General features: G+C 37.6%; 1 protein-coding gene across 1 annotated transcript in view; it reads right to left on the bottom strand.

Annotated features, from left to right (window-relative positions):
- Positions 1-18,484, bottom strand: part of LOC137056504 (ras-related protein Rab-26) — a 123,798-nt gene extending 105,314 nt beyond the window's left edge. Inside the window, exons 1-2 of the mRNA XM_067430624.1 lie at positions 17,971-18,484; positions 11,996-12,106 (exon numbers count right to left, since the gene is read on the bottom strand). Coding sequence (XP_067286725.1) covers positions 11,996-12,106; positions 17,971-18,141 — 282 coding nt within the window. The 5' untranslated portion in view covers positions 18,142-18,484. The remainder of the gene's footprint in view (positions 1-11,995; positions 12,107-17,970) is intronic.
- Positions 18,485-25,263: the final 6,779 nt, after the last annotated feature.

Genomic DNA, 25,263 nt, shown 5'->3' with positions numbered 1-25,263 from the left:
ACCAACACATGGCAATTCGTTTGAATTAATTTATAATTTGTGTGCATTTCTAAAAATATATTTTTTTTTTACAAAATCCCATCCTATGAATTTCTCAAGTCTCGTTTTCTCATGTGATCAGGTGGTTTAAAACTGTATTTAACAACTATTTTTGTAAACATTTATGTATTGCATTACAAACCATATTTGTTTTAAAAAAATAGTACTTTTCTGTGTCTTTTCCTGAAGCTCAAAGAGAGCATCATGGCGCTCGCAACACCGAGATCATGGGTTCGATTCCCAGCCAAATGAATATGCATGACCTGAAAAAAATGCCATTAATGCAGCAGTTTCCTATAAAAACATCTGCCAAATGCATCAATGCAAATGTAAATCCCCTAAGAGAGTAGTTTTGGGAATGAACAGACACTCCACTATATTGTTAGTCCACGCAGGTAATTCTGTCCAATCTCCAAAGGCTGTTCGCTGACATGCTGAACTGCTTTTAGGAGCTGGAGGAATGATAACTGAATGATTTACCGACCAGACAACACGTTAGCCATGCATAATGAGCATTCATAGTAAAGTATATGAAGTAGTTTAAGCATTACAGTGCTGAAATGTTTACTGAATGTTTGCTGCACTCGAGGGCAAGACTGCAGGGACACACTCTAAAAAATGCTGGGTTGTTTTAACCCAATGTTGGGTCAAATATGGACTAACCCAGCAATTGGGTTGTTTTAATCCTGTGGTTGGGTCAAATATTTGCTTAAGTCAAACCAATCGCTGGGTTAAAACAACCCAATTGCTGGGTTAAAACAACCCAATCGCTGGGTTAAAACAACCCAATTGCTGGGTTAGTCCATATTTGACCCAACATTGGGTTGTTTTTTACCCAGAATTTTTTGGAGTGCTCACATGAGACTCAACACAGCACAACAACACACACTAAAGCACTGACTCCACGGGACGGTTCAGTGGGATTTACAGGAAGACAGAAACTCTGAGGTTTCATAGTAAAACTTACAAGACTACAAAACGTACTGTTCCATCTAGATTGCATTAAATAAGGTATAAAGATAATAGTCCTCTCATAAATATTTTATAATATTTCACAGTCCTCTTCAGACCAATGAATGGCACGAGACATATTAGGCTATTTAACAGAAATATGTAACTGTATCAAGTTACTCAAATTACTTTTCAGGCATTTCTCAAACAATTCTTTAATTCTCTGCTTAATCATGACATAATTAAATAATAAAGTACCATGTTATTTTTAGTAATACTATGGTACTGACATTGGTACAAGTCCAAAACATCTGTGGTTTAAGCAATGGAGAGCTTGAAGACCCAAATATCATGCCGATTAAACCCTGCTGAATTCTTCATTTAACTGATAAAATGTATACTTTTGAAATCACTTTCATAAAAGTGAAAAATGCTTAAATGTAACAGAAAAAAACCTAATTAAAAATGATTGTGTGTCAGGGTCATTAAATGTCTCAAACTATCGCATAATTTGACTTTTTATAAAATTTTATAAAAGGTTATAAAATGTTTAAATTAAAAAAGTTTTTAAAGATTTTATTGAAAACCAACATTATGGAAATTTCTTAGTACGTTGTTGCCAGATTGATCAACACAAACCTGCTCTAAAGACAGTAGTGCAGTGTGTGTGTGTGTGTGTGTGTGTCTCGTGCTACAGTCGTTCCTGTGCTCAGCTCTAAGTCCAGCAGACGCGGATCAATAGCCTGTGAAAGCGGATCGAGGCGCGTTCGGAGATGAATTCATTCAGGCATGACGAGGACATCCATTCTTAAAGGTGAAAGAAAAGTGCACTTTTTACAGTCTGATAATGGCCGAGCCTCAAAATGAAAGTGAAAGGGCTTCCAAAATACTTCAATTATAGTGGAAAAAATACGTTATACGTACATTTTCTTAGAAAGCATACTTCAATAATCTTACAACCACAATTTAATTACAGTGCATTTCTCATATGCCATTTATTTTTGGCCCTTCTTGGCATCCTTCACTGTGAGGATAGTTTTAAAATGCAACAGATTTTCAATCTGTCAAAATGTCAAAAAACATGTTTTTAAAATTCTGCAAATGATTCTCAGTTAATGGATCTGATGCCTTTCACAGTGCTATCATGTCAAACAAATGAGAAATACACAGCAGGAACCTGGGTGCGAATGGACTGACAAATTCATGCTGTAAGCAACTAGTTCTCTACTAATGTTTATTACACAAAGATTGTAACTTGCAGTTATGTGATTATATTGTAGTTACTATACAACAAAGCGAACCTCTTGTTTCAATCTACATACATCAGTCATATTTACTACTGTATATATTATAAACACTACTGTTCAAAAGTGTGGGGTCAGTAAGAGTTTTAAATAAATACAATTAATCATCAAAGATGCATTAAATTGATCAAAAGTTTGAATATCAAATGCATGATGCATCTTTTCACCCATCAGTTTGTGTGTGTGTGTGTGTGTGTGTGTGTGTGTGTGTGTGTGTGTGTGTGTGTGTGTGTGTGTGTGTGTGTGTGTGTGTGTGTGTGTGCGCGTGTGTGTTTCCCCCATGGGTATCTGGTCTAAGCCAGGTGTGTTCAGGAGCATTGTTGGAGCGTTGCTATTGTGAGGAACTGAAAACCACTGACCACTGACCAACACACACCTGCTCTAAAGTCATTAGCGCAGTAGTTCTGTGTTATTTAAAGAGTGTGTTAGTGATATGAGCCTATAGGTGGAGCAAAACACACACTCACTGATTATGACACACACACACACACACACACACACACACACACACACACACACACACACACACACACACACACACACACACATATATATACATATTAAAAATAAAAGGATTCCTCTCTGGAGAAGCGTTCAGTCTCTCCTCATGTCAATAGTGGATCCGCTCGTTCGATCACAATTGGCTTTTAAAGGGAAAGGGAGATGAGACTCTGATTGGTTTATTGCTCATTACGCCCAAAACCCACCCTTGAGAAGGCACGTCCTCGCACCACAAAAAAGAAAGTCCAGCAAGAGAGGGGCAAAACCAAAATAACTCTGAATAATAAGTCCATGGGTGAGTGGAGGGTGTGAGATATTAAGCCAGAGGCCAGCCAGAAAGAGAAGGGAGGAGCCAAAGGTAGGAGGAGCCATGGTATAGCAGACTTGATGGTGTGCATGCTGAGGACAATCGATGGAGATGCAGCCACCAAAGATGGAGACCCAGGTGGAGCCGATAAGCCCATGCAATGCTAAAGGACCTGAAGACCGAGGTGGAACAGCAGGGACGAGCGTCCGAGGTGGAACCGGGAAACCAGAGGAGGGGAAGGTGGAGCCAGATGAAGCCAAATTTGCAGGCAGGACAACGGCTGACCAACACGTAGCCGGAGGGACGAAGGAGCCTGGAGAAGCAATATGGCTGATGGTTTCCGGTGGAGCCAAGGGAGGGAAGAGACAAGGGAGGGAGGAGCCAAGGGAGGGTGGAGCGAAGGGAGGGAGGAGCCAAGGGAGGGTGGAGCCAAGGGAAGGTGGAGCCAAGGGAGGGTGGAGCCAATGGAGGGTGGAGCCAAGGGAGGGAGGAGCCAAGGGAGGGAGGAGCCAAGGGAGGGTGGAGCCAAGGGAGGGAGGAGCCAAGGGAGGGTGGAGCCAAGGGAGGGAGGAGCCAAGGGAAGGTGGAGCCAAGGGAGGGAGGAGCCAAGTGAAGGTGGAGCCAAGGGAGGGAGGAGCCAAGGGAGGGTGGAGCCAAGGGAATGTGTGTTGGAATGTGTGTTGAGACCCAGACCAATGTGTGTTGAGACCCAGACCTGGTTCTCAACACACATTGGTCTGGGTCTCAACACACATTGGTCTGGTTCTCAACACACATTGGTCTGGTTCTCAACACACATTGGTCTGGGTCTCAACACACATTGGTCTGGGTCTCAACACACATTGGTCTGGTTCTCAACACACATTGGTCTGGGTCTCAACACACATTGGTCTGGGTCTCAACACACATTGGTCTGATACACGTGTGGTCTTGCGTTGTTTACTTGTCATAATCCGAACATAGGAAAACTGGGTCACAGAGAACCCAAAAGGCCAAATGTGTTAGAGATCCATTGTAGTATGGCATTCATCAGTGAATAAACCTAATAGAAAATAATTTTCATGTATTTCTACACCCACTGTGAACGTAAAGCTCAAGAGATATTTGTGCAATCTGATTGGACTGGATCTTTTTACACACAGTAAGACACAGAGGAAAAAATAAACCAGTTCCTCTGCCAGTTTTATGAGCGAACAGAAAGCACAATATCAGTACAGCAACTGTCCTTATGAGTACAAGCCGTGATTCAGGACTCTCAACGCTGCGAAATGCAATCGAGGGGTGTGAACCCATTTTTCCCAACACCGTTCAGATGCAAATAAGCCACTCTGGCATCTCAGCAGACGTACCACTGAACGTTTCCTACACCTACAGCTCTGCTCTCTCTGGTCTCATGTGTTCAGATTTACATGAAGTAAAAGAGCAGGACTATCAGTCACTCCGGACGGTGAGGGATTTATAATGCTGCGAGAAAACATTGCTTTAAAATGTATTAAGCTGCACAGCTGCGTACGGTCAACATCATAAGCAGAGCTGGACAGTAACTAAGCATATTTACTTGAGTCCTGTACTTAAGGACACTTTTTGAGTCTCTGTACTTTACTTGAGTGTTATTTTTTCTGTAAACTTCTGACTTTAACTTCACTCCATCTGAAAGACAAATATCGTCCTTTTTACTCCACTACATTTCTATCAAGGTCCTCGAAGTGGAAAGTCGTTTCTGTCGCAGCTTTGAAAGTCAGTGATGATTTTTTTCTTCTTTAAAAGGTTTGGGTTTTTGTTTGGGTTTTTGCAGAAAGCCTTTCAGGAATCACTCTTGTAGAGTCTCATGAAGTTCAATGATTTCACAGCATTTATTAAACACTGATTTATAGTTTAGAGCAAAATGGAAGACGACGGATGTCCAAATGCTCATTTTGTGGAGTATTCACATAAACAAAGTTGATTCTGTCTTCAGTGAAGGTGAACAGTGTGAGAATATCAGATGTGTATCAGTGTATTGGATCCGTGCATTCGGCCTTAAAGGGACAGCAGCTTTATAACTTTTATACAAGTATTTAAATGAGTTTAAGTTAGTCGTATGCTAGTATGTCAGATGGAGCATCACTGACTGGCTTAAACTACCATGAGCATTTATACAACAATAATGAAATAATGCATTGACAAAAAAAAACAAACAAAAAAACACTTTTGATACATAAGTACTTTTGAAAAAAAATACTTCTCTACTTTTACTCTTTTTACAACTTTCCCTTGTAACAGAGTTATATTTGACCAGTAATACTTTTATTTTTACTCAAGTAATGAAGTTAAGTACTTTGTCCAGCTCTGATCATAAGTGGCCAGTTTGGACACCGCAAACCTGAGCGTGCAGAGCAGATTCGACTCACAACTGATGCTGTCAGTACAGGTCATGCAGAAACGGGAGACTGTAATACACACAAATATTCACTATGCTGTTCATTTGGCCAAGACTATCAAAATTATTTTCTGTGGCAATTGGCAGCATGCAACACTGCACACAATGATTTTATAAGAAGTATAATTTTATTAGTATCCATTCAGTTAGCGGATACTCCTTTAACAAAGATAGTCTTGTAGACAATTATACGCCGGGAAGAGCTGTATGTATTATTTACTCTAAAAATCAATTCACTATTAACTGCAAGGACAGCAAGAGCACAGATAACACATCAACAGCTTTTCATTTCACATTCAGCTCACTCTCAGAAACAAAAAGGTACAGAAGCTGTCACTGTGCCGGTACTTTTTAAAAAAAATTTATTCAAAAGGTACACTTTTATTCCTTTTAGGTACTAGTATGTGCACTTTAGGTACTAATATATACCTTCAAGGCATCAATATGCACCATTTAAGTACAAAGTGTACCTGTGCCGTGAGCTTCAGACCATGAGCTCAGATTGGTAAAATAGGGCCCTTAATATCTTATGACACTTTTCTTCCCAAGTGAATGTGTTTTGATTTAAAAGGGGGTTGAATATGATTTTACTTCTTTTTTTTACGTTAGTGAGTGTGTAGTGTAGCTGTTTGAGCATAAACAACATTTGCAAAAGTTATGACTCTCAAAGCAAAGGGAGATATTTTCTTTTACGGAAATCTCTTTTTGAGGACTACAACAAATGGCTGGTAGGGACTACAACGAAAACAAACAAAAAAGGGGGTGAGATTATCATGACAGAATATACTCAATGACTGAAGATTGTTAATAAACTCATCAGCTATCCCTTCAGAAACATCCTGTCTCCTTCTATATGTCGTCTTTGTCCGACTCAAGTTTGGTCATAAAAGGCTGAATAGTTTCATTGCCTGTCTGCACGTGGTAATCAGAGCTGCTAACACGAGCTCTTGAAACTCCGCCCTCTTCCTGAATGGGGGTGTGTAGCCACAGCTAATTTGCATTTAAAGGCACACACACAAAAACTGCATGTTTTTGCTCAACCTCAAAAAGTGACAATTTTAACATCCTATAAAAATGATCTGTGGGTATTATGAGCTAAAACATCTCATACACACTCAGGGGACATCAGAGACTTATTTTACATCTTGTAGAAAGAGGCAATCAACCACCCCTTTAAGAATGTGTAGATATTTTCAGTGGAAAATAAGACAAAAACTGCGTTAGAAATTCATTTTTTCATTGATGTCAATGAATTTACTGTTTTATAGCAAAGTCAAAAAAGTGCATATTTTATTAATACTCCATGTCTATTTATTTAACATAAAGTCATGTAAATATGCCAGATAATTTACAGTTAGTTATTTACAGTTAGCACATTTTGCTACTGTTTATTTTGTGATAATGGCCAGTGCATTGTAGATTTTATATCAACTTCAGCATGTAAGAAGCAAATTTGCACAATTCATGGACAAATTCTCTCACTATAATTTAACTTGATTTGAAGGCAATGGAATGGATCCAGCTGTCACAGTGAGAGGGATTACGGATGAAACAGCTCAATTACAACGTGAAGTCTCTCCTCTGTATCACTGTTTACAGAGCACGACTGCTCATACATGCTGGTTTCTGTAAATCCGACAAGTCGATTTCTGGCTCAACCACTGACAAAGTCTTTTTGTGTGTTTATTTATGTTAAAGTTGTTTACTTGTTTGCCCAAACAGAAGTTTATACTGTTGTATAAACAGGAGTGTTGGGGGGTCTTAATGAGTGAGTTATTGAATCATTCACTCAAGTGATTCATTCAAAAACACTGATTCATTCACAAATTCATTCAAGAACAAAACAAGTAACTGCCTCTATGAGCTAGTCATGGACGAATTCAACCAAGTGATTCATTCAAAAACACTGATTCATTCAAGAACAAAACAAGTAACTGCCTTTATGCGTGAGTCATGGACTAATTCAACCAAGTGATTCATTCAAAAAAAAAACAAGTAACTGCCTTTATGTGTGAGTCATGGACTCATTCAACCAAGTGATTCATTAAAAATCACTGATTCATTCAAGAACAAAACAAGTAACTGCCTTTATGTGTGAGTCATGGACTCATTCAACCAAGTGATTCATTCAAAAACACTGATTCATTCAAGAACAAAACAAGTAACTGCCTTTATGTGTGAGTCATGGACTAATTCAACCAAGTGATTCATTTAAAATCACTGATTCATTCAAAAACACTGATTCATTCAAGAATAAAACAAGTAACTGCCTTTATGTGTGAGTCATGGACTCATTCAACCAAGTGATTCATTCAAAAACACTGATTCATTCAAGAACAAAACAAGTAACTGCCTTTATGTGTGAGTCATGGACTAATTCAACCAAGTGATTCATTTAAAATCACTGATTCATTCAAAAACACTGATTCATTCAAGAATAAAACAAGTAACTGCCTTTATGTGTGAGTCATGGACTCATTCAACCAAGTGATTCATTCAAAAACACTGATTCATTCAAGAACAAAACAAGTAACTGCCTTTATGTGTGAGTCATGGACTCATTCAACCAAGTGATTCATTCAAAAACACTGATTCATTCAAGAACAAAACAAGTAACTGCCTTTATGTGTGAGTCATGGACTCATTCAACCAAGTGATTCATTCAAAAACACTGATTCATTCAAGAATAAAACAAGTAACTGCCTTTATGTGTGAGTCATGGACTCATTCAACCAAGTGATTCATTCAAAAACACTGATTCATTCAAGAATAAAACAAGTAACTGCCTTTATGTGTGAGTCATGGACTCATTCAACCAAGTGATTCATTCAAAAACACTGATTCATTCAAGAACAAAACAAGTAACTGCCTTTATGTGTGAGTCATGGACTCATTCAACCAAGTGATTCATTCAAAAACACTGATTCATTCAAGAACAAAACAAGTAACTGCCTTTATAAATGAGTCATTGAATCATTCTCTCAAGTGATTCATTCAAAAACACTGATTCACCACATTAACAGATAGAAAAATGAAACAGAACAAACATAAGTATTAAAAGTAAGAGGGAATATGATTGAGACAACAACTCCTCAATCTGTTATGACTGATGCACAACAAAATTAAATATAATGTTCCTATGTATGGCATGCCATGTTGCGTCCCTTTTTCTGCATCATATCTCAAACAAAAATATCAAAAGTTTGATGAAAAAAAATCTGTAAATCTGTCCATCTAAAAAGAGACCTTCAGTGAAGCCCTTTCAGAGTTGCTTTGACCAGAGCGGTCCGAACACAAAGACACTCTAGATTAGTTCAGATGAATGATGAAGATCTGCTGAAGAGCCCTCATCGCCCTCAGCTGTCCCGGAGTAGTAGAAAAGCTGCAATAATGCACATCTGTCTCAGGACGCCAAATCCTTCATCTGTTCATGTCGTCTTTCTGTAGTGCTTTTAAAAATTGTTCTGGAAATACAAGCCCTGAGGAGTTTCTATAGATAATGATGGATTCTCATTGAAGAAAAGAGACACAAAAATGGCCTATTTTATTGCCAGATGTACAAATTGTGGCTTTGCTGCTTCATAGCGGCTAAGAACAAGACTTAGTGCAGTACAAATTAGTGTTTGTAAGGCCAAAAAAAATAAAAAAATAAAGAGAGTCTGCCATCCTGTCCTCTTAAGAACCAATTGATTTTTACTTAAATGAGTGCAACTGAGGATTGCATTGAAATAATAATCGAACACGAATTCTAAAGCTGATAAAAACATGCACGCATTTATATACATTTATGTGCATTAATGCAGGTCTATCTTCTCTTATGCAACTGGATTGCAGAGAAATAATAGCCGACTATGAATTCTAAAGCTGATGAAAAAAATGCATACATTTAAATACATTAATGCATGTCTATATTCTCCAATGCAACTGAGGATTGCACAGAAATAACAATCAACCATTAATTCTAAAGCTGATAAAAACGAATGCATTTACACTAATGGAATATCAGAAAGTGTGGAATATTTACTTTTTTATGTTTTGAAGTCTCAGTGACGCTTTATTTCGATGGTCCACTTTAGACATTTAACTAACTCTCATTCGAGCATTAGTAGACTGTTTGCCTTAAAAAATTTGAGTTGATACAATCAACATTTTTGACACTATTCAAATAGTATTAAAAGATTTTGTAAGCATATTGTGTAATTGTGTTTTATTTGTAATAATGCAGTGAAACATGCCAATTTTTTCAGAATTGTTATTTTTATGTATGTGGTTCAGATACAAAAACATTTAGAGTTTCTATTTATAAAACCAATTTCCTTCATTGTATCAACTCAAATTTTTTAATGAACTCAACATTTTAAGGCAACCAGGTTACTTACTTTTTTAAGTTAAACCAATAAAATTGCTTTACAGTGTATGTAAATGCAATTAGGCCTGTCGCGATAGTCGATAAATCAATTAAATCGCACAATAAAAAAAAGGAGCTCGATCATTTTTCCAGTCGTGATAATTGCCGTTTGCATGCTTTTTTGTTTCCCTCGTCTCTCTCGTTGACTGCGCGCGCCTCGTCCGTTTGGGCAGGTGTTTATACTCGACGCGCAGACGGGTGCGGCGTGATGAGACGTCATGCTCGGCCAGCAGATTCGTCTGGAACTCACGGCTCTTCGGTTGCGGAGCCACACGCAAAGTAACAAAATTTGACGCGCACAACGCCAAGCGAAATGGGGTCTCGCACACTCCGCGTCGCCGTCATTTTTGCAGCGCGCCCCCTATAGTGCTCGAGCGGACGCGTCGTGAATAAACGAGGCTTAAAGCTACACTGAAGTTTAATAAACGCAAGTTAATTCTTCAGTTTAATCTTTGTGTGCTAAAGGCTCATGAGTTCCTGTAGAGATAGAAATACACATTCTCCTTTTGCCAAATAAATGAAAAGCATGTCATCAATGTCTTCTCTCACACTGAGAAGTTCATCAAAATATCACTTTCCCCAGAGATGGTCAATCTCAGTTTGTGCATGATTAGGCTATGATATAAAAACATTTTTTTACTACTGTATCCTAAATTGTGGATAATTAATATATCCACACATAAATGCGTATAAATAGTACAAGTGTGCAATGTCGTGGAATGTATACGCCAAAACTCATTTTGGCGTGCATATGATACGCTGTTTTTTGCGTGCATATGATACGCACTTTATGGCGTGTATATGACAGGCTCTCTTGGGTAGGTTTAGGGTAGTGGGGTGGGGGGTTCGTATGTATAATACGTCATAAAATGCGTATCATATGCACGCGAAACACAGCGTATCATATGCACGCCAAAATGAGTTTTGTGTATACATTCCACGACATTGCACACTCGTACTATTAATACACATTTTTCGTGAGATCCGGCTGAATATATATCATATCCTGAAGTATTTCTGGATTAAAAGAAAGAAGAAGAAAAAACAAGAACCGTAGAGAACAGAAAACCGTGACCCTAAACCCGTGATACGAGCTGAACCGTGGGTTTTGTGAACCGCCGCCCCTAATATGCTCCTAAAACACAATCATCCGCTGCAGTTTTCATCCATTTTATTTATTGCTTTTGGTACTTATTTAAATGCATTTTTGCATTTACTGCATTTAATGCATTTACTGAGAGTCCATGTTGTTAACATGTTGTTATTGTTTTTGGTTGTTTTGTTCATTTATTGTGGTTATTTAAAATATTTTCCATTTTTATTGTTAAATATTCTTTAGAAATTAAAATTTATTGATTGAAAAGGTGTACCTGCATTATTATGCCATTATCATTATTTTAGATGAAAATGGTCTCAGAACGACAATATTATCGTTTATCGCAATAATTTCTTGGCCAATTTATCGTGCAGCAAAATTTGTTATCGTGACAGGCCTAAGTGCAATTAAGTGTTGCAGAAGTCTCTTATGCTCACCAAGGCTGCATTTATTTGACCAAAAATGCAGTAAAAACAGTAATAAATTAAAAAGCACACCTGGAGAGACATTACAAAATCTGAATTATTCCAAACTTTTGACTGGTACTCTGTAAAAAAAATATTGTTGGTTTAACTTAAAAAAGTAAGTAACCTGGTTGCCTTATAATGTTGAGTTTATTGAAATGAAAATTTTGAGTTGATACAATGAAGGAAATTGGTTTAATGAATAGAAACTCAAAATATTATTGTATCTGAACCACATAAAAAATGTGATACATCATGAAAATAGCACTATTTGGCTGCGTCATCAGAAATAAAACACACACACAATTACCCAATGTGCTTACAAAACCTTTTAATAATATTTGAATAAAGGTTGTCGAATCTTAAAAATATTCATTGTATTAACTCAAAATTTTAATTTCAATGAACTCAAAATTAAGGCAACCAGGTAACATATGTTTTTAAAGATTTTTTTACAGTGTAGTGTATATGCAGTAGTGCATGTATATTTCATATTGTCCACTCACCCTGAAGTCTATACCAACTGTTGAGATGAAGCTCCCAGCCAGAAACGCTCCATCTTTAAAGCGAACCAACAGACATGTTTTCCCCACCCCGGAGTCGCCGACCAGCATTACCTGGAGAAAAAGACATTAAAGATGGAGCAAGACAAGCAATATATCCCATCATCTCTCCTTTGTCTTCCCTGTCTCTTATTCTATTAGGACACAAACAACCTCTCATCTTTCCATCAGTGCGTCAATCAAGCCATGTCTGTTTCCTTGCAGCACTTAGAGAGACTCTTTCAGGGCCGGAAAGATTAAAGGCAGGAATATCGCAGTGGGTTTGCTTGCAGAGAGACGAGATTAGATCAAAACTACACTTTCACAGCCTATTTCCCAAAATGAATGGATTTTGCTTTGTTATACTTATGAAACATTTAACTTTTACTTATTTGAACTTCATTTCAAAATAAACGCACTGCTTTATTTAGATTCCCCTCAGACTGGTTAAAACTTGCGATAGGCAAAAAAAACAACTCAGTGTCCCTTGTGAAAAATAAGTGCACTTAAATGTGTACTTCAACACTTGCACATAATACAACCTTAATGTTATAAAAGGTCACTTAAAGAGAACACACTTTCTAAACACACTTTAAAGAAGTGCACTTCAAATTTTAAAGTACACAAAAAAAGGGGTTAAAAACCCAAGTAGACCCAATGGACAAACCCTCCAATTGGGCTGTTCTAACCCAGAGGATGGGCTGTTCTAACCCAGAGGTTGGGCTGTTTTAACCCAGAGGTTGGGCTGTTCTAACCCAGAGTTTGGGCTGTTCTAACCCAGAGGTTGGGCTGTTCTAACCCAGAGGTTGGGCTGTTCTAACCCAGAGGTTGGGCTGTTCTAACCCAGAGGTTGGGCTGTTCTAATCCAGAGTTTGGGCTGTTCTAACCCAGAGGTTGGGCTGTTCTAACCCAGAGGTTGGGCTGTTCTAACCCAGCGGTTGGGTTGTTTTAACCCAGAGGTTGGGCTGTTCTAACCCAGCGGTTGGGTTGTTTTAACCCAGCGTTTGGGCTGTTTTAACCCAGCGTTTGGTCTGTTTAAACCCAGCGTTTGGGCTTTTTTATCCCAACTATTGGGCTTTTTTATCCCAACGTTTGGGGTGTTTTAACCCAGCATTTGGGCTTTTTTATCCCAGCTATTGGGCTGTTTTAACCCAGAGTTTGGGTTGTTTTAACCCAGCGTTTGGGCTGTTTTAACCCAGCGTTTGGGCTGTTTTAACCCAGCGTTTGGGCTGTTTTAACCCAGCGTTTGGGCTGTTTTAACCCAGCGTTTGGGCTGTTTTCATCCCAGCTATTGGGCTATTTTAACCCAGTGTTTGGGCTGTTTAAACCCAGCGTTTGGGCTTTTTTTATCCCAACTATTGGGATATTTTAACCCAGCGTTTGGGCTGTTTTAACCCAGCGTTTGGGCTTTTTCATCCCAGCTATTGGGCTATTTTAACCCAGTGTTTGGGCTATTTAAACCCAGCGTTTGGGCTTTTTTATCCCAACTATTGGGATATTTTAACCCAGCGTTTGGGCTGTTTTAACCCAGCATTTGGGCTTTTTTATTCCAGCTATTGGGCTATTTTAACCCAGAGTGTGGGCTGTTATAACCCAGCGTTTGGGCTTTTTTATCCCAGCGATTGGGTCATTTTGGTTGTTTTAATCTAGGAAAGACTAAGAACAGTATTTGAAACATATTATTCAAAAAAGTATCAGGGTTATTATAGTTAACTAAAAATATTAACAAATATTCATTACTTAAAATTAAATAAATATTAACTGAAATTTTAAAAATAAACAAACTTATCTGAAGCTTTAGCTTAACCTGATATACCAAAACAAAAAATACAACATTATAAAATGTATAGATTTTTTTAAACTAACAAAAAAAGTGAATTGCGCTCTTTCGTGTATTTTTGTGCTTTTGTCAGAAACACAATTTTTGTTATCAATGTCAGTTTTGTCATGTATTCCAGTAACAGTCGGTTAATGCTTAAATGCTCAATTAATGAATTACAATTGAACTAAACTCATTCAATTTGAGTCGACTAAAACTAGACTAAACCTAAAACAAATTCAGGTGACTAATAAAATATGACTAAATCTAAAGGGCATTTTAGTCAAAAGACTGTGTTTATAACTCCCAGTTTGGACTTTATAACTCGCAATTGTGAGTTTATATAACAAAAAAACATCTGCGAACACATGGTCTCGTAATTAATAAATAACATTTACAATTTCAAGGGAATAATCGACAATTATGATTTGTCATAATCGTGCGGCCCTAGTTCAACTCATTGCATTTCATATAAATTTAAACTACCACATTTTCATTGAATTGTAAAAAACATGCAACAGAGTGTCTGAAAACATTGCATTAAGTATATTATTCCCATGCGCTTCTCAAATAATTTTTCAGTAAAAGCATTGTTTGATTTATTTTAGTAATATTTTTAATTACAAATTATATGCACCACAAGTAAAGTAAACATATGTAAAGTATATAAAGCCTATGGAATTCAAAAAGCTGACAAAATAATAAATAAATACCTACATAAATTAATATATAGGTCTAAGGAAACAAAACAAAAATATACAAAAAAAAATGTTTACATTTCTTGGTCATTATGTTTGCTAATATTTTTTTTTAATATATATTTTTTATTCTGAAACGCTAGTTTAAATAAACTGCAGGTTTGGTTTGGGACTGTCCACCTGTAAGTGGCTGCTGATGATTCCTGGATGCATTTGATGCAATTTGATGAATATATGATTCATCAGGGAATAATTATATAAATGCATTATTCACCAGATCATAACCGTCTTCCTCACTAAAGTCACCGAAACATCTCAGCCTAAATATGCAAAGCTCAAAACTCCTTATATGCAGAATGTGACTGGATGAAAGCGAATACGTGAGTGTGAATGTGTGTAAGCGTCAGGCTGGATAACCCAGTTGCTGTGCTGTGGCTTATCTGTATTGACACAGCTGTTCAATTAGAGGCTGCGCTCAACTCCAGTCAAACGGAGCGCGTAATCCTCATCCATATGGGACAGCTGGATACTATTTCATTGTTTTTAATTATTGTTGTAGCATAAATAAAAGCCACAAATCTCCATGCAGAGTGAAGCTGCACAAAATCATTTGAGCTATGAAGTGTACATTTTATAACACAGCAAAATATTTACACTCATATGCATGCACATACATGTATGGCAAGCCATTTTAGCACTTTTCCTTTAAAACTTAATAGTTGATATATTTATGGGGAAAAATCAAATGGAACAATTTATTGAACAAAATTTAAAAAATTAATTAAAAAATGCATGTTTTTGTTGAGTCTCATAGTTGTAAGAAGGTATTTAGAAGCATAGTTTTATGATCATAGCTCTGTTTTAAAACATACAAAGTAAAAAAGAAAATCAAAAAATGAGTTGAATCTCTTATAACTTAAAGTTTAAAATGACAACATATTTTGATGAGTTGAATGTAAAAACATGTTATCATGACTTATTGATCATGCAATTTTTTTTACAATGTAAAGTATTTACATTTTTTGTTATCACAACTTTTTTTCTGTTGCCAAATCAATGTTTTTTTTGTTATGTTTTTTGATGCAATTTTTTCTTTAAATAATGTTGATGGCAACTCGTAAATAAACTAAGTTTAGTCAATCGGGCATGTGTGGACAGCTTTAAAGGTGTGATGAACTGGCTTTTGTTATTTTTTTATACTGTTGTCTGAGGTTCAATAAGGACATTTGTGTGGTTTTTACATTCAAAAACATCATAACTAATAAGTAATAGGCTGTTTTCTCCACTGGTTTTGAGGCTCTCTCCTGAACGCTGTGTCACGGTTCTGATGGGCGTGTCACTGGAGACTTGAAAGTAAACGCCCACGGCTAGGATTGGATAAGATTTGCATATTTAATGAGCTTCAGCGCTGCTGTCAGGGCACCCGGAATGATTCTCTCACAGGACTCGCAAAACGTCTTTATCAGACAAACAAAATGATTTCTCACATCCACTCGCGACTGGAATATTATTTTTGTATTATTTGGCCCGCCCGATCGGTGGATATAAGTCCAAATTGCACACATACACTCTTCAAATATCAAGTCAAGAGAGTGAACAACGCACATCAAGAAAATAATATTATTTCACTATTTGAGATTCACCGGCCTGCCAACTGGCTCATGTTTTAGTAGCCCGTCTGGAACACACACAGCTCTGGGACGTTGGGCTTTGCGAGTCCTGGCCCATAAACATGTCAAAGTCTGATCCCGAATCGCAATAAACCACAAATAAAGGATTCCCCAGCCTGTGACAGCATGCTAAGGTAGGTTCTGTTAGACACGTACACATAATCAATACGATCTGTAACAATCACACATAAAAACATGTTTTACTCACATAAGTGTGTTGCACCATTCTTGTCGGATCCGATATAGAAGCACAGCTTTGTGTTTAAATCTCAATTTGTCTGCAAATCCAATGTCAACCTGAGACTTATTTACAAATGATTCCGCAGTGAAATGAAGCGAACACACTTACAATGTCTTACGCACATGAGCTGGAACTTCATTAAAAATAAAGTTCAACCATACATTCCTAATATTAGGATCTGAAGGAAGCTTATGCAGCGACTGTGATCTTCCACAATATCTTGCTATCTTTTTCGGCATGTTTATTGCTACTGGCTAGCGTTATCCAAACAGCTCCATGAGTCTGTGGGCGGGGCTACTGAATTAGATGAGTTGTTGGGTGGGGCTACTGAATTAGACGAGTCGGTGGGTGGGGCTACTGAATTAGACAAGTCGGTGGGTGGGGCTACTGAATTAGACGAGTCGGTGGGTGGGGCTACTGAATTAGACCAGTCGGTGGGTGGGGCTCCTGAATTACACGAGTCGGTGGGCGGGGCTACTGAATTAGACGTGCTTATTATTCTGTAGAGGCGTGTTTCGCCACACGATAACGTAAGGATGTGGCATATTCTGAGATTGATTGTTTTCTGGGCCTGATGTTTATAAAAGCTTTTCTTTGACTAACAAGGAACTTTTCAACTCTGAAACTTACAGGATATTCTTATATCACAATGAACTTTTATATATCAAAAGCTCATGGGAAAGCTGATTTCTCAATTCATCACCCCTTTAAACCATGCGTGTTACAACTAACCCGTTGTGCTCTGCACTCCCCTAATACTAGGCACTGAAATAACTTACTATTAAATATAAATAATAGGCTACTATAGTAACATAATATGGTGCCCCGACATGCAGGAAAAAACTAGTAAGCTTTGTAAGGAAAAAATTGAAGGAACGAAATAGTAAATCGTGTGCATGATTTATAAATCGAGGGAACTAATTAGTAAATTGTTTGGATGATTTAACAAATAGCGGGAACTAATTAGCATGATTTATAAATCGAAGGAACGAAATAGTAAATTGTGTGCATGATTTAAAAATCAAGGGAATTAATTAGCATGATTTAGCTAATCGAGAGAACAAATTAGCATGATTTACAAATCGAAGGAACTAATTTGCATGATTAGGTAAATCGAGGGGATAAAATAGTAAATCGTCTGCATGGTTTATCAATCGGGAACAAATTGGCATGCTTTAAAAATCGAAGGAACTAATTTGCATGATTTAGTAAATCGAGGAGATAAAATAGCAAATCGTCTCCATGATTTATCAATCGGGAACAAATTAGCATGATTTAAAAATCGAGTGAACAAATCAGCATGATTTAGCAAATCGAGGGAATGAAATAGTAAATAGTCTGCATGGTTTTTAAATTGAGGGAACAAATTAGTATATCATGCATGATTTATTTTTTTTCTTGCAAGTCACGTTTTTGGGCTCCGTATCAAAGGAATGAATGTGTAAGCGGCTTGCCATACTGATGCTGTTCGCGTTGTTTGAAGCGGTGCGTGCGTTCAGCGCGTCTCGTACCTTGAAGGCGATGTCGTAGAATTCTCCACTGTTGCTGAGAGAAGGTCTGCTGGGATGCACCACTCCGTTGGACTGGGTCAGGACTCTCTTACCCTTGTCTTTATCGCTGATAGGAGATGAGCTCGGTGTGTTTGAACTCCCCTTTCCTTTGGCCGCTTTTTTCCTCGACATAATTAGTGTGTTTCCCTGTGTGAACGTACGACGAGTAATCTATGAAGCACCTTCAGTGTTACTTTTTCCCGGTGTATTTGTCTTAGCAAGCGTAGATTAACTTTTCATCAATACGCGAGTGCATGACTTAAAATAAACTGTCTCTCGCGTCTGGTCCAAAAAAATGTGCAAAGAAACAAACGCCTGCGCTCCTGAATGCACTTGTGCTGATGCTGCGGCGGTATGAGAGGAACATTCACCTCACTCCTCTAAGAGCGTAGTGGTGCACGCGCGCTGGGAGCGTTGTCAACAATCAGTGGAAATGTTGGCCACGCGCACACTGAGCTCATCAGCGCGCGAGCGCTCAGTCTTCACTTGTTTGAATACAAAAACCCTCTTAAAGGGATAGTTGACCCTAAAAATGTAAAAGTTTGTCACTAAAGGTGTGGTGAACTGGGTTTTTTAATTTTCTATGGCGACAGAGCGACACGTGTCAGAATCTGAAAGCCACGCCCACCCTTTCTCCATTGACTTTCTATTGCAGAAAGCGGCCTCCTTGTCATTTCTGAATTATTACCAAAAAAACTAACCATGTCTAAAAGCTGATTTGTGACAAAGTGTACAGAAAACAAGCTAAAAAACACATAATTACGGCATGGATTGGATAAGATTTGCATATTTAATGAGTTTCAGCTCCGCTGTCAGTTCACATGAGGGATTGTTTTAAAAGCGGCACTGGAACGATTCTCTCACAGGACTCGCAAACATCTTGATGCGACAATGACTCGAAACGACAATGATTTATCTCTCATCCACCCGCGACTGATTGGAATATAATTTTTTTATTGCTTGGCCAGCCTGATTGTAGGATATAAGCACGAACTGCACACACTCGCGCGCGCCCAAAAGCGTGAACAGCGCACATCAAGAAATGAATATTATTTCACTATTTGAGATTCACCAAATAGCTCAAGTTTTGGTAGCCCGTCTGGAACACACACAGCTCCGGGACGTTGGGCTTTGCGAGTCCTGGCCCATAAACATGTCCGAGTCTGATCCCGAATCACAATGAACCACAAATAAAGGATTCTCCAGCCTGTGTTAGCGTGCTACGGTATGTTCTTTTAGACACGTACACATAATCAATACGATCTGTAACAGATTGTTGAATTTTTTTTATTTAGCAATACTATTACATATGAAAAAACATGTTTTACTCACATAAGTGTGTTGTACCATTTCTGTCGGATCCACTATAGAAGCAAAGCATTGTGTTTTATTCTCAATATGTCTGCTATTCCAGTGTCGACCTGTGTTTTATTTACAAACGCTTCCGCCTTGAAATGAAGCGAACACGTACAATGTCTTACGTATGGGAGCTGGAACTTCATTAAACCCCCTCAGTGAAAATCTTGTTTCGGGGGCACTAAGGTGTGATGAAAAGGGACACTTTCAGTTTCACTTTCAAAAGGACAGGGCTCTCGTTTTCTGGCCCTGGTGTCAATAAAAGTTTTTCTCTGACTAACAATTAAGTTTTCATGCCTCTTGTGGTCTGATTGGTTGAAATACTATCCAACTGCGTATCATTTGAACTATGCCCGTCAATCACGCCTCTTGTGCAGTAAAAAAATACAGAGCAGACTCCCCAAACCAATGTTCAGTCTTACAAGATTGAGCTTGATTGGGTAACAGACAATAGGAGACTGGCACAGGCTGATAAAGTTGTTATTTGAGTTTGTTTTTGCGCACTAAAATATTCTCATCTCTTCATCACATTAAAGCTGAGCCACTGGAGTCACATGACTATTTTACAGATGTCTTTACTTCCTTTCTGGACCTTGAAAGTGTTCATTGCTGTCTATGGAGGGGTCAGAGAGCTCTCAGATATCATCAGAAATATCTTCATCTGTGTCTGAAGATGAACGAAGGGCTCACGGGTTTGGAACGACATGAGGAAGAGGAATTAAAGACGAGTTATTATTTTTGGGTGAACTACTAGGCGCACTGTTGTTTTGAACATTCAGGATTAGTTTTAGGTACGATGGCTTGCCAAAGAATGAACTCGAAGACATCAGCTGGAATTTTTAATAAATACTTTTATTTCAACTGATTATTTGATTAGTATGTTAGCTTGTTTCTGCCACGGAATAAAAAAGTTCTCCCAGAGTTTTTCTCCCAGAGTTGCATGACTTTATAACATGCAATTGCGAGATTATGTTATCTTCTGTTGTTATTGTTATGTTGTATGTTACTGTATGTTATGTTCTGTTGTTATACTGTATGTTATGTTCTGTTGTTATACTGTATGTTATGTAATGTTGTTACACTGTACAAGGTGAAAACAAGCTTCCATAAATTCATATTTTTCCTGGATAAGAATTTAAAAAAAAAAGAGGAAAGTCGGATCTTCAGATCAAGCCCTAGGTCGTTTCAATAGTACAGTATGCTACTATTAATGTGAAATCAACCAGAAAAATAACAAGATATTTATGTTGCAACATCTTTGCCAGAATAAGCCGTAAATTGGACCAGACTTTATGCCGACAGTCAGAAGTCAGACTCATGACTCATGTTCAAGTGTGGAAAATATAACCGCAGTTTTTCATCACAGACCCTTATATAAGCGTCAGTACATCTATACCCACTAGTGACTCACATGACTAAAAAAAGCTCTTGTCTCAATCGTAATAAGACATATCCCTCGGAAACAATTATCTGCAGTGTTAAGTTTTTCTTCTGATCATCTGTCATGATTTGCATGAAGTGCACTAAACGTCTATCCCACAAAGGTCACTCGTACCCTACACCTGTCACTTGGATCAGTTGCTATAGTTACGCTCTAATTGATTTCTTCCTTTCTCAGGCCTAGTCTAACATATCAGGCGTAACCTCCAGGCAATACCATCTCTGCTTTATGGAGACTCACTGACACTTCCCAATATAATGGCTCGTCTTGAGCCCTTCACTTCTTTGTTGGTGCAAATAAAGGATCTGTCCAGTGGATGACACTGCTCAGCCTACTGTAAATGAGGAGGGATAATTAGCAGAACCAGATGCTGAATGTCTAGAGGTCAGTTTAGAGATGGCCAGACCGTCCTGCGCCTGCGGACACCAGCGCTTGCCAACTGTGCCTCATTAATACAACCTGGTCTTATTCTATAATTATATTATATTTAATTATGAGCAGTTGTTCTTTCATATTTAATCTAGGTCCAGAAAGGATGCAATCTGTGTCTGAAGGATTGTTACGTTACACCATATCATATCTCTAATATAATATAACACATATAATATACACTGCAAAAAATGCATATTTTACTTAGTATTTTTGTCTTGTTTGTCTAAATATCAAAAAATTCTTACATTCAGAAACATTTACTAGACAAGTAAAAAATATTGTAATAATCTGCCAATGGGGTGAGAAAAATAATCTTGTTTTCTGTTTGAATTAAGATTATTTTTTCTCACTCCATTGGCAGATTATTTATCTTATTTTAAGCAAAAACTCTCTTCATTTTGAGTTATTTTTTTGCCAAAACAAGACAATTACTTTTGCTTGTCTAGTAAATACTTCTTGTTTTAAGAATTTGTAGATGTTTGGACTAGAAACAAAACAAAAATACTGAGGAAGAGCATTTTTTGCAGTGTATCATATCATGTCTTGTTTATATCTGGTCAAATTGACACTTTAAAAAGCGCTCTCTTGAATCTATATCAAATATCATATCAGTATATATTATATTATATCATATCACATACACTATATTGCCAGAAGTATTGGGTAAGTATAGAAGTATTAGTTCCAGTGAAAGGAACTCTTAATGCTTCACCAAGACATTTTGAACAATTTCATGCTCCCAACTTTGTGGGATCAGTTTGTGGACGGCCCCTTCCTGTCCCAGCATGACTGCGCTCCAGTGCACAAAGCGTCGGTCCATAAAGACATGGATGAGGAGTTTGGTGTGGAGGAACTGGACTGGCCTGCACAGAGTCCTGAGCTCAACCCGATAGAACAGCTTTGGGATGAATTAGAGCGGAGACTGAGAGCCAGGCCTTCTCGTCCAACATCAGTGCCTGACCTCACAAATGAGCTTCTAGAAGAATGGGCAAAAATCCCCATAAACACACTCCTAAACCTTGAGGAAAGCCTTCCCAGAAGAGCTGGAGCTGTTAGAGAGGGTGGGCCGACTCCAGATTAAACCCGACGGATTAACAATGGGATGGCATTAAAGCTCATGTCATGTGAAGGCAGGCGTCCCAAACTTTAGTGTATCTCATATATCATAAATATATATTTAGAGACCTATTGTTCTTCCATGTCTTATTCCTATCTGGTCAAGTTAACACTTTAAAGCTCTCTGTTGAAATGTATTAGTTCTAAAAAATAAATAAGCAAAATTAAAACTTATGGCAGTTTTGCATAGATCTGTATAACCGGGCAACTCAGAAATGACAGGAGGAATAGACTGAAACTGAGTCTATATATTCTGTGTTAATTTAGCATAATATATTTGAGAGTATAATGTAATATAGTAAAGTGGAATTACATTTTAACACATGCCCCTAATCCGTACACATTCTGTAATAAACTGACTTTTTTTCAGCAAGTCCTAACACATTAATAAGTAAAGGTTGTATTTAATTGACAGCTCTTTTTTTGGCAATATTCAGCTCTCTTCTCAGCACAGAGATGATGTCTGTCAACGGACTTCAGTTTATCTTTCCACTCGCTCTGAACATATATTGTCTATTTTCAGTCTCCGCACTCTTCTATTTTTACACCGCACTTGTTTTATCCTTTACAGTTTCTACCTCAAAGCAACACGGCGTCACACACTTGTCAGTTTATAACCCATATTTTCAATGTTCTGTCTGTGTTTAATATTCATTTGTCTTTATATCCTGTGTCCTTATCCTCATTCCTTTTGTTTTGTGTCTATAAGTTCAGTGTTAAAAATAAATGTGAACGCAAAGAAAATCAGGACTAAATGAATCGTTTTCTGTTTCGATCCGAACCAAGAGAGCTGAACTATAGTGTGAACACATCCTTAAAGTGAAGGGTTACATTACATTATAATGTAATGGCGAAAATCTGCCCAGGGTTTCTGCAAAACGGTAAATTTAAGACCAATTAAAGAAAAACAGAAAGGGACACGTCACTATGTTCTCTGAATGTAAATGTCTGAGCACACAATGAGTTTTATCCGTGACACTTCAAAGTTTGAGAATACAATTTCCAAGTTTTTCATTAATTTAACAAAAAATTGCTTAAAGTTTGAGATAAGAAATCTTGTGATTTTATGATTAAAACAAGAGCAAACACCTGACAATAAGTTCGAAAAGATCAACTTAATTCAGATGAAAGTAATTTTCATATCCAATGGCAGATATTTGTTCTTGTTTTAAGCAAAAACTCACTCAATTTCTCAGCAAACAAGACTTCATTTCTTCATTTCATCTCATTAAATGTCTCTTTATTTAAGGATGTTTTGATGTTTGTGCTGGAAAACTAAAATCTGAGGAAGAACATCTTTTTGGCAGTGAATGAAATTACATTTATGGCCCTATGAAATCTGTTTAATTTTGTTTTATAGTTTATTCTGTTTTAATTTTTCTGGACTCTGCTTTAATGGCTGGATTAAATTTGATTGGCTTTCGTTCATCTTCAGAACACAAATGTAAATATTTTAATGAAATGGAAATATGTCTGTCCCTCCATTGACAGTCTAAGCAACTTCCACTGAAAGTTCATAAAGAGACGGTCCAACTGATCCATACGGATCGAGCGGATTATTCCAGATGTTCTGAAGAGACTCGATGGCTTTATATGATGACGGTCTTAGGGCGACGTTAGGCCGAGTGATCATGAGTAAATGATCACAGGATTGGCATTTTTGGGTGAACTGTCCCTTTAAATTACTGACCTATTGATTTATTCATAAAAAATTGGCAAATTCCATGCCGTTCTGCATTATACAGTAAATTGCATTTCTATGAATGGATTCTGCATCTCAGAAATCATACAGCCCTAATTTAATGCCATGATATTCTATTTCAGCATTAATTTAAGGCATTATAGGGCATTAAATCATGGGCATCGGAGGGAAATAAAATTTGGGTGGGTCCTCTCTCTCATCATTTTTTTTACTGTAGTAACGTTAGATGTAATTTACATACAAATATACTGCTGTTTACTAAACGATTGATTGGGCCAGACAAAATGACAGTTTAATAGTTAATAGTGCGGCAATAGTTTAGGAGTAAGAGACGCATGGCATCAAGTTTCAAATCCGCCTTTTGCCAAACTCGCTCTTCTCCCTTTCCCATCACATATCAGATCGGAAAGGCACTTATTTTCAATAAAAATTGAGAAAATATTATAAAAGTGGAAATAAAGCATCTAACGTGTTTAATAATAAGTGTTTATCGGTTAGGGGTAAACAGACATGAGCTGAATTAGAGACGATAAAAGTGACTGGGTCCAATATCATGGGTCCAATATCATTGGTCGTAAAAAGTGGGTGGGTCTTGTCCCACACACACACAATGGTTCTGACGCCATGCGCACACACACACACGCACGGACGCACTCACAATGGTTCTGACGCCATGCATGCACACACACACACAATCGTTCCGACGCGGCCAGAGATGGGCATAAATACATGGAAATGTATTTAAAATACAAATACAAAATACTGTGAGGAAACATTTATTTAAATACAAATACAGTGTTTTGTATTTTGAAAATACACCAAATACATGTGAAATTGGCAATTCAGTGAAGGTATCCATATTAGGCTGTAATCTATCTGGGCCTATTCTGAATGCCAAAAAGCATTTAGATGTGTGCAACTGCTTAGAAACTTTCGTTTTCAATTTGAATTTGAATTTCCTTTAGCGGCAGTTATAATAACACAAATTACGTCAATAACTCATTCGCCCTCACTTCTTTTTCCACTCCAACATTCCAATTATTCCTGCCCACTAAAAGCTGCACAGATATATGTGCTTACCCCGATAGGCCTATCTATGTAAATGATTTAGAAAAAGTTCCATCGATTCACATTTTATATTATTGCTACGAATCTACGATATGTATTGTCATATGATATCACTCATCCCTAACATGCAGTAACGTTA

Source organism: Pseudorasbora parva, chromosome 21 (genome assembly GCF_024679245.1).
Source record: "Pseudorasbora parva isolate DD20220531a chromosome 21, ASM2467924v1, whole genome shotgun sequence".
In the NCBI taxonomy this organism is placed as follows: domain Eukaryota; kingdom Metazoa; phylum Chordata; class Actinopteri; order Cypriniformes; family Gobionidae; genus Pseudorasbora; species Pseudorasbora parva.
The sequence above is the reverse complement of the archived record's forward strand: the minus strand, read 5'-3'. Positions and strand labels throughout refer to the sequence as shown.